The sequence below is a fragment of the Orycteropus afer genome, unplaced genomic scaffold (assembly GCF_000298275.1).
Source record: "Orycteropus afer afer isolate SDZICR_OR568_19922 unplaced genomic scaffold, OryAfe1.0 scaffold00053, whole genome shotgun sequence".
Lineage (NCBI taxonomy): Eukaryota > Metazoa > Chordata > Mammalia > Tubulidentata > Orycteropodidae > Orycteropus > Orycteropus afer.
Genome location: NW_006921640.1, coordinates 13,981,241 through 13,992,477, shown reverse-complemented (window position 1 = coordinate 13,992,477; position 11,237 = coordinate 13,981,241). Strand labels below are relative to the sequence as shown.

The window sequence follows — 11,237 nt, the reverse complement described above, 5'->3', positions numbered from 1 at the left end:
AGCAGTCAAATGCCTTAGGCACTATGCCACCAGAGCTCCTTTTTATACATTTTCTCATTAAAATTATTTAAAAGGCTATTAAAATAATGAGAAACCTAAATTTGTGAAAATTCAGATATGTGTAACCAACCATATGTTTAAAGACAAGATAGAATATATGAGGCATGGGTTAGAAGCAAATACCAAAATGTTTTCTCTTCACTTTAGGTGAGGAAAATCAGTGAAATACAACTTGAAAAGATGGTCTCACTTTCACAAAGCCCCACTAAGAGTGGCAGTGGCTGATAGGAAAGCAATTTTTAAGGAACAAATCTTGAACTTAAATGTACATTGTGACCATGTACCAGGGTGTGGAGTGCCTACTACTTCAACAAAAAGGCTTAATGCAGAAGTACACCAACCACAGTGGTGCTTTGATAGATTCCTAATGAAGGCATTCATGCATAGCAAATGCCAGATTATTTGGGCATCACAAAGATATTAGTTAAAGAATTTTTCTGTTCATTTTTGCACTGAAATATTTTTATATGTGTTGAACTTAAAATGCATAGAAAGCATTTTAGTTTCTCTAAGAATTTATTCCTTCAAATTTTAATTTGGCGTAGAAAGAAATTGCAAACATATCCCCTTGTCCCCAGGTTCCCTTTTACTTGGTTATGTTAAAAAGCTAGCTGCAAAGAAAAGAAAAAGAATGGAGAATGAGAGAGAGGGAAAGGGGAGAAGAGTGGAAGAGAAGTGAGAGAAGAAAAGGAGAGAAGAGGAGGGAGGGAGGGATGAAGGGATGAAGTTGACTAGTTCTTTTGCTCATTTGATCTCTGGTGCAGAAAGGTTGCTGTAAAACTATCTCTGGGATTATCTCCTTATGAAACATTTAAAAATGGCAAAATTAACATAAAATAACACACATATCAATACATCTCTTCAGCTGAACCTGAACAACTTTAAGAGAGATTCATGGAATTTTAAAGCCATTTGCCCCTATGCTCGATTATGTATGTAGAAAATCCATTCTAAGAGGATATGTCCATAGATCATTGCATGGGCTCAAAACACCAACTAAAAGGAACAACAGCAACAGACCTAAAAGAATTCAGTAGTGTTAAAATAAGGCCATTCCTGAGGAATCATAGATGATAGTCCCTCCATGAAACAGATAGCCATTAAAAAAGAGGAAAATCTTCAGAGAAAATCAGATGAATATTATGAATAAGACTTGATAGGTTATTGTTGTTGTTGTTGTTGTGGGCTGTTGAGTCAGCCCCAACTCATAGCGACCCCTCCTTGGGTTTCTGAGGCAGTATCACTGCAGAAGTAGATTGTCCAACCTTCCTTCTGAAGAGTGGCTAGTGGGTTTGAACTGCCAGCCTTCTGGTTAGCAGTCAAGTGCCTTAGGCACTATGCTGCCAGAGCTCCTGATAGGTTATTAGATATGTATAAATGAGACATTTGGAGATCCAAAAGCATTGCTTTTAAATTAAAAAAAATAATGATTTTGATTTACATGTAATGTGGGCTATAAGCCATGGAATAGCTATAAAAAAAAAAATCTTATAGAAAAAAAGTATTACACTGTTATCATATTTCTCTTCAGCAAAGAAATGCCAGAAGGTATTATAATAACAGCCATAGTTTTGCAAAACAAAAACATTGGGGGCATGCATACAGCTAAGCTATTACTCAGATAGTAAAGTAATAGGATGGCTTTCGGACAATGTGGGATTAAGAAAATATACAATAATGGATGTTACTGAGGAGCCCTGGCGGTATAGTGGTTAAATCCTTAGCTGCTAACCGGTAGTTTGAACCAGCCAGATGCTCCGCAGGAGAAGGTTATGAAGAAATCTGCTTCTGTAAAGATTACAGCCTTGAAAACCATATGGGGCAGTTCTGCTCTGCCCTACAGGGTTGCTATGAGGTGAAGTTGACTCCAAGGCAGTGGATATGTTGCTGTTAGTTGTCGCTGAGTTGACTTAGGCTCATAGTGACCCCATGGGACAGAGTAGAACTATACCATAAGATTTTCTGGGCTGTAATCTTTATGGGAGCAAATCACCAATCAGGTCTTTTTCCCATGGGGCTTCTGGGTAAGTTCTTACTGTCAACCTTTGGTTGGTAACTGAGCACTTAACTGTTGCACCACCAGAGATCCTTGCAGTAATATATAGACTGCATATATTTTCTGAGAAGAAAAAGAGTCAAGGAAGTAATCTAATCAATAATTTAATTTAAAAATCTAAAATCTAAAGATATGATAGCAAAGAAATGGTGATAAGCAAGATTTGTAAAATGAGTAAATTCTAGGTATCTGTTGTCACTATGTTTATGATGCAAATGTTAAAAATATCCAATAATAATTATATTATCCCAAATCTAAAATCACAATTTGATCAAATACTTGAACTAAGAGTGAGATAAAAGAAGAAAAAATATGACAGAGTTCTTATTTTAGACAAGAAGAATTTAATGCTGATTTATTGAAAATGATAGGTGAGTTCAAAATTTTTCAGCTGAAGATAAGTTAAACTGAATCAAGTTTTAATAACTTGAATATATAGCTTTCAAATTATAAAACCAATAATTGTAGAATAAAAGTGGTATATAATAAAAGGTAAGCAAAAATGGCCAAAATTAGAAATCATATACATATCAATTCTTACAAGAAATATGAATGGATTAAAATCTTCATGTCTGAAGGTTTTTAAAAGTCTTTGAAGTGGTGCCAAAGAAGAATGTGCCGACATATGCTCTTTGTAAAAGAAACAGCTAAAAATAAAAAAAAAATAGCAGTTAAAAATCAAATAAATGTTCAAAGAAAAACCAAGTGAAACTCAAAAAATAATAATACTTAGCTGAGAAAATTTATCAAGGAAAGCAAAAACTTAGAATGAAAGTTATTAAATATAAATAAGAAGATTGATATACCCAACAATCATTTGTGTATGACAGATCCTTGTATCAAAAGGAAAATTTGATGGAAATAGTAGAAGTAATCATTAGAATTACAATTGTAGAAATTTTGAGATATGAATATTCAAAAAACTAATAAGGACATAAATCCATTGTGTTCAGTCGATTTGACTCATGGCAACCCCATATGTTACAGCGCAGAACTGCTCTGAAAGTATTTGTTGGCTATCATCTTTCTGGAAACAGTTTGCCAGGATTTGCTTCTGGTAGTTCATTAGGTGGGCTTGAAACACCAACCTTCAGTTCAGTGCATTCAGAGATCATAATAAAGGCATATATATTTTAATAATTGATAAATTTATATATAACAATTTTAAACACATATTCTTTTAAAATATATCTTACACATTTATAGTGGATTTCTCCTTCCGCAGAAGACTGTACATGTGGCACTTTACAATAGAAAACAGCATATAAATTATAAGACCAAGTCATTCTAATTCATATCGGTTACTTCATTTCTAGGTGTGCAGCAAAGGTGAATGTGTCAATATCAAAACGACCTACAATTCAACCAATTGCTACTTTCAGTGCAAAGAAAATACTGTAAGATTTAATAGCTTTTTAAAAGTAATGCCTTACCAATAATTTATTCACATAAGACTCCATTTCTGAGCCTGAGTGTATATATAACTGTATTTGTGTATTTATATACTTATTTTTAATAAAATATACAAGAGATCCATTTTTTTCCCAGATGCCACAATTAAAATTGATCCAGATAGCCAAATCAAGTATTACACATAAATATTGCCAGTACTGTAAATATGTTTTGTGATAAAATTGTACTGTAATCTAGAAACTCAGCAACTTATGTACTTATGTATGAGGTTTTAACATAAATGTTGGTTCTATCAGAAATCACTTACAGGTAAATTACAGTAATGTCAACCTCAGCCTAAAGTTCTTGCAGTTACTAGTAATTTGTGTTTATGGATATTATTTTTCCTAAACTTGATTAATCTGTAACACTTATGTGGAGTTGTGAATGTATCAAGCACTCTTTCAGGTGATATACTTATTAAATTTTAAAATCTCCATAACAACCTTAAGAGGTGAGCACTATTTCCACTCCTGCTATAACAGATGAAGAAACACAGGCACACTGGTGTTGTGCAATTTGTGAATGAAGCTGGAATTTAAATCCAGAAAGTGCAGCTCCAGGGTCTGCACACTTAGTTATTATGCAATGCTGCTCTTTGATGAACTAAACTGTGTGCCACCACCATTTTCCCATGCTGATATCCCATTATCATAAGCCTAGTTAACGTCTGTTCCCTGCTTATGATATGTCCAACTCTAGCAAGGGCCATTTATTTAAGGCTATTGATGTTTTCTGGATAAATTATGTTGGGTTGTTAATCTGTCTTTGAATTGATCGGAATCATTCATTTTCCTAAAGGACTTCTACAAAGATGATTGTTTCTTGCGTTTTGTTTGCTTATTTTTGTACCACAGTGATTTTTGCATTCAGTTCATTAATTAAGCAATAAAAAGTGTGTGTGTATGGGAGTGTGTATATTTGTTTGATGTAGAATTAGCACTAAGATAAGCGAGATGCAAGATGCAGATCAATGTCAGTCATTTGATAAAATTATATGATTGATTGCTCTTCCAGGTAGATGGCCATGAGGCTGCTTGCCTCTGTGAAGAACAGGAATCTCTAGACTGGGAAGAAACGTTAAATGTTACCAGTGAGTATACTAGGGTATTAATAATGGTGTGTGTGTGTGTGTGTGTGTGTGTGTGAAGATCCTTGCAAGAAATTTCTTATTTTCCAAGTTTGTTAAATCTTTGCTGGTGTGTATATTTGTATGATCTTTTTATTACTTTACATATTTTGATGCCCAAATTAAAAATTACTACAGTTAGGTTTTAGAATCAGTGTATTTTCTTTCGGCTTGTTGTTGTTATGTGCCGTCCAGTTGGCCGCAACTCATACACACCCCTCCTTGGATTTCTGAGGTGGTCTCTCTATGGAAGTAAATTGCCCAACCTTCCTTCTGAGGAGTGGCTAGTGGGTTTGAACCGCCAGCCTTCTGGTTAGCAGTCAAGTGCCTTAAGCACTATGCTACCAGAGCTCCTTTGGCTTAATCCTTAAAAAAAAAAGAAAAAAAAAAACTCAACAAGGCCTTTTCTGTATTCACAGGATAACTGACAATCAAAACTTATCAAACTGATTGTAAGTTCCTTAAACGTAGTAGAATCCTGAGTGGAATGTCAATTGCTAAAGTAATTTACATAATGCTTTGGCTTTGGCTTCAATTTTGGGGGAAACAAAGTCCTTGAGGAAAGGAGAAGCAAGATTATAATAATTTAGTTAAAGATGGATCCTGTTAATATTTCACTGTCCTAAACTTGACATCCTAATTGAAGCCCATACTTTTAAATGTTGTAGATATTGCCATCTTGGTTGTGGTGCTTGTGCTGGTTGTTACTGGTGTCGGAATTGTCACATTATTAATTCGTCATCAAAAATGTACTAAGTTGAAGCAAATTCACAGGTAAATCTGCATTTTCTATGTATTGAAGAGAAGCATTACTGAAAACCTATAAGCTTAGGGCCATGAAAGTTACTTGATGTAGGAAAAATACAAGCCTTTAGTCAAGACCAAATAAAGATTGTAGTGTATCAAGCTTTTACATATTTTGTCTCATTCAAATGCCTATCCCAGTTGTTTCCAAACTTTTCTTAGAATCATTTTATTGCTGTTCATGTTAGGTGCCATCAAATCATTTCTGACTCATAGTTATCCTATAAACAGCAGAATGAAACCCTGTTCAGTCCTGTGCCATCTTCACAATTGTTGCCATGTTTGAGTCCATTGTTGCAGCCACTGTGTCAATCCATCTCATTAAGAATGTTACACTTTTTTTGCTCATCCTTTACTTTACCAAGTGTGATATCCTTCTCCAGAAACTGATCCATACTGATAACATGAGCAAAGTATTAGAGTCAAAGTCTGGCCATTCTCACTTCTAAGGAGTCTTTTCTGTACTTCTTCCAAGACAGAGTTCTTCATTCTTCTGGCAATCTATGGTATATTCAATATTCTTTACCAACACCATAATTCAAATGCATCAATTCTTCTGCAGTCTTCCTTATTCATTGACCATCTTTCACATGTATATGAGGCTACTAAAAACACAATGTCATGGGTCAGGTACATTTGGGCACCTTCAAAAAATACAGAAGCTACCTCCCATTCTCAGACATTGTGATTTAATTTTTATAAGCTGTAACCTAGGCATCATTATTTTAAAATAGTTCTTGATTACTTAATATTGTTAACCCCTGGTTTGTCCCATAGCTCATGTCAACATTTAATTTCCTTCTTGACAGCCCACCTGCAGAACTGGGAGTAGAGAATAAGGGATACTTTGGTGATGAAACACAAGCAAGGAATGAGCCAGTCTTACCAGATATTCATCCACTACAAGTAAGAAACTTTCATTTATAGTAGTAAATTAATCAAAAAGAAGTAATTGGGTATATATTTAATGAGCCCTGGTAGCATAGTGCCTAAGGAACTTGACTGTTAACCAGAGGGTGGTAGTTCAAACCCACCAGCCACTCCTTGGAAGGAAGATTGGGCAATCTACTTCTTGCCTTGGAAATCCAAGGAGGGGTCGCTATGAGTTGAATTGACTAGATAGCAGTGAGGTGTTTTTTTTTTTTTTTTTGGTGGAGGCGGTTAACATTAAGCCAAGTGAAGGGAAAGATGTAGAATTCAGCATGGTTACACATAATAAAGGTTTTTAATCTAAATGTGAGGAATGGGAGGAGGATGGGACCAAAACATAAAACATGAAGCAAGACACTATTTAATAGTAGGTGATACTGTTTAAGTATTATAGTAATTTGTACTTTATTTGAACATTTTATGAAGATAGACCATGTTCTGGGCCAAAAAACAAGTAAATGAATGTAAAATAATTCAAGTCATATAAAATACCTTCTCTGGCTATAATGAAATTTATTAGAAATCAATGATAAGGCGATATGGGGAAAATCTCCAATTGTGAATTGGGTAACAAATTCCAAAGAACCCATAGATTAAAGGAAAAAAAAAGATAAATTAGAAAATATTTTGAACTGAATGAAGATAAAATGCAACATCTTTGTGCGATGCAGCTAAATCAGTAACTAGAGGAAATTTTGTAGCACTAAATGCTTATGTTAGAAAAGAAAAAAAATCATTGACCTTGCCTCTCACTTAAAGAAACCGGAAGTAGAAAAGAAAAGAAAACCCAATGGATTGGATGATAAGAAAAACAAATACCAGATTGATAACAAATAAAATAGAAAACAAACAATAGACAAAACCAATTAAAACAAAAGCCGACTTTTTTTTTTTTTTTTTTGAGATGAGCAACAAAATTTATAAACCTCTTTACCAATTTCTCAAAGAGCCCTGGTGGCATTACATAGTAGGGTAAGGCATTTGACTGCTAACCAGAAAGGTAGTGGTTTAAACCCACCAGCTGCTTCATGGGAGGAAGAAGAAGCAATCAATTTTCATAAAGATTTACAACCTTGACAACCCAATGGGGGCTGTTATGAGTCACAATGGATTCAATGCAGTAGGTTTGGTTTTGGGTTTATACCGATTGCTCAGAAATAGTAAGAATTATACAGATTATTAATATCAGAAGCCAGAAAGGTACCATCACTAGAGATTCTACAAGTGTTAAATTGATTATTAGAGAATATTTTTAAAAACATATTTGAATAAATTTGACAGTGTACATAGAATGGAACTATTTTTGAAAGATACAAATTAGTCATGAAGATATAGGTAGTCTGAATATCCCTACATCTATTAAATACATTGCATTTCTAGAAAAAATCCTTTCCACAATCTAGGTCCACATGTCTTCACTGGTGAATGTTGCCAAACATCTGAAGAAATAATAACAATTTTGTGTAAACTCTTACAGAAAATGGGAGAGAAAGGAGAGTTCCCAACTTATTTTATAAGGCCAGTACTTCTCTGATACCAACTTAGACAAAATTATTACAAGAAAGGAAAACTTCCGACCAATACTTCTAGTGACCATAGGTGCATAAATTATTAATTTTTAGCCAGTTGAATCCAGCAACATAAAAGGATAATGCTTCCTGGACAAGTGGAGTTTATCTCAGGAATGCAAGATAAATTTAATATTTAAAAATCAATCAAATCAATTCATCATATTATCAGACTGAAAGATTAAAATCATACAAACATCTCAATAGATACAGGAAATATACATATATTTTTTTTAAAATCTAGTATCTATTTCTGATAAACTCAGTAAAGTAGCAATATGATTAGGATTTTTTGATGGGTTGTAATGTTCTGGTTATATACTTTCAGAGGTCTTGAATGCTATGCTACTACTCTATAGGTCTCATAAGTTCTGTGTTTTTTACTGAACTATATTGTTGACCATGTCCCCACCCCAACTCCTGCAGGTATACATATATAACTTGATAGCAGCAATATCTCTACTGAATTGCACTGGGGTGATCAGGGATATGTAGCTGATGAATCTTTTCCCTATTTATATGGTTGTCTATTATATTTTTTATGTATTTGTACTCTTATTATGACAATAACAATCCCCGGATAGTAAAAACACTTGTTCACTCAATGCACACAAAATACGTTATGGAAAATTATTTAAGCTTTTACTGAGATTTTCTAGTATGAAATCACATGATGCAATTATCAACCTTGTGTACTTACTCTGAAGTTTAAATGAAAATATGTATGTAAATGTACTTAGCACAGAGTTTGGTAGATAGTTAGCACTTAATGTATGTTAATTATCTGCTATGTCTTTTGTGCCATTGCAGTTTCTTCCTTAATTCTGTTTTATTTAAATTAATATGTAAAGTAGGTGCACTCTCAGAGAAAGGAGTCAGGTGAAGGTGGCCTGAGCATGGGATCAATGAAGAGCAGTCACAGAAGCTAACCATAGTTTTACATAGAGCCTGGAGCAAATATGTTACAGATATGCTCCTTTAAAGGCTTTTGTGCCTGGTGGCATAGTGCCCAAGGCATTTGACTGCTAACCAGAAGGCTGGTGGGTTTGAACAACTACTTTCCATAGGGATACCGCCTTGGAAACCCAAAGGGGGTCATTATGAGTGGGGATCAACTCGACAGCAGTGAGTTTTTTTTTTTTTTTTTCTTTTCGTACCTGGGTGGCAAAGTGGGTTAAGTGCTCAACTAATAGTCTAAAAGTTGGTCAGTCAATCAAACCCACTCAGAGGTGCCTCAAATGACAGTCTTAGCAATCTTCTTACAAAAGATGGCAACTTGACAATCCTAAGCGCAGTTCACCTCAGTACACATGGGTTGCTATGAATTGGAATCAACTCAAAGCAGTAATAACAAGGGCTTTTGTCTTTTTGGTCTGATGAAATATCTCTCGGACCTAGAAAAGGGGTTTAGTAAATATGTGTTCAATATACAAATAAGTTCAATTCACTACTAATGGTGCATACACCCTGATAAGCTATAAACATAGATTATTTATTACCGGAGAGTTTTGGGCTCTTAAAGCTCATGTTTAAGTCTTTTGTATTATTTTTCATGAAATTCTATAATTAATAAAGATTTATCTAGCGCTTATTTGACACTTTAGATACTCATACAAAGCCAGTCCTCAACAAAGTTGTGGTTTAGGGAAGATCTGCTCTGTTGTCCTCTCCCTGTTTCATTAATGATGTCTTTTGCATCTGGCAGGTCTTATTTCCACTACATCTGGCCTTAGTTGTATAAATACCTGTTGTGGAATTAACCGAGTCCCTGGGTGGTGCAAACAGTTAACACAGTTGCTAACAAAAATTACAGGTTCAACTTCACCCAGAGGCACCTCACAAGAAACGCCTATTGATCTACTTACAAAAAAATCAGTCACTGAAAACCCTATGGAGTACAGCTCTACTCTGACACACATGGGATCACCATAAGTCAGTAGACTTGACAGAAACTAGTTATTGGTGTGGAGTAAACAGAAAGTACTTTAACGTATCACCTCAGCCAGGCAAAAAAACAAACCAAATTCACTGCCATTGAGTCAGATCTGACTTATAGCGACCCCTCCTTGGTTTTCCAAGGTTTTACTACAGATGTGGATTGCCCAGTCTTCCTTCCAAGGAGTGGCTGATGGGCTTGAACTGCCAGCCTTCTGGTTAGCAGTCAAATGCCTTAGGCACTACGCCACCAAAGCTCCTCAGGCTTCCGCATTTTAATAGGAAGTTTTAGAGGTTCTCAAAAACCTGTAACATCCAAAGGAATATAGCTGGTTTTGGAATTTCAGGCTTTAAAACAATTAGACATATTAAGATTTGGAGTCTGAAAGATCTGCCTTTTTTTACTCATATCACAATATATAACGGGGCTCCCTCTCTTCTCATATATGTACTCACTTTATAGGTAGGTTCTTACACACATTTTTCAGAAGAAAACCTAGAGAACATTATTGTTTCCATGTGTTTTATTTAGCATTTGTATCTTTCCTAGGAATATATTATTATATTACATTAATTATAATGTATATTATACCCGGAAATTTTACCTTATGGGTTTGGGAAATATTTATATGTGCTCGAATACTAACTGCAGGTTAACAAATAGTATTTCTTTTCACTAGCAGAGACATGCAGAGTCCTTTGAGAGACTCCCATCTGGTTTTTCAAGTCCTCACTACATCACACTGGTATGCTCCCTATGTACTTGCTGTAAGCTATATAGTATTCTGTGTCCATTTCAACAATAACTCCAGTACCATTTAGCCTTTTGTTGGTTCCATGAAGAATAATGTAACATATCTCTCTGATTGGAGGCATAGATTTTGATTACTGGAGTATAGACAGACCCACTTCTCAGTCAGGCTGGGATTAGGGTGTAGAGACTGAGGATCAAAGGCTGATTTTATTTAAAATGTTGTTATTGTTCATTATAAATTCTTGAGGATTAATTTTGATTTTTAAAATACACTAACATTATTTATCTTGATTACTGAGTTTTGATGCTCCTTCCCTCCCTAAAATTTGCTCCTGAGGTAAGAGCCTCTTTTCCTCACTCTAGTCCTAGCCCTGTTTCTCAAGAGTAAAACACAGTGATGCTATGGATTTTGCTGACACAAAGAATGTCCCCTATCTGTTGTTGGAGAGATCCCAGGAATTTGGCATCTCTCATGTATTGCTTGTATGTGCAGCTGACAACTTGTGGAAAAACTGTCTAGAAATTTTGGGTCACTTCATGACAAATAGA

General features: G+C 34.9%; 1 protein-coding gene across 1 annotated transcript in view; it reads left to right on the top strand.

Annotated features, from left to right (window-relative positions):
• Positions 1-11,237, top strand: part of ADAM7 (ADAM metallopeptidase domain 7) — an 81,485-nt gene that overhangs the window by 46,738 nt on the left and 23,510 nt on the right. The window contains exons 17-20 of the mRNA XM_007938783.1: positions 3,433-3,513; positions 4,586-4,661; positions 5,366-5,471; positions 6,311-6,407. Of these exons, the coding sequence (XP_007936974.1) occupies positions 3,433-3,513; positions 4,586-4,661; positions 5,366-5,471; positions 6,311-6,407 (360 nt within the window). The remainder of the gene's footprint in view (positions 1-3,432; positions 3,514-4,585; positions 4,662-5,365; positions 5,472-6,310; positions 6,408-11,237) is intronic.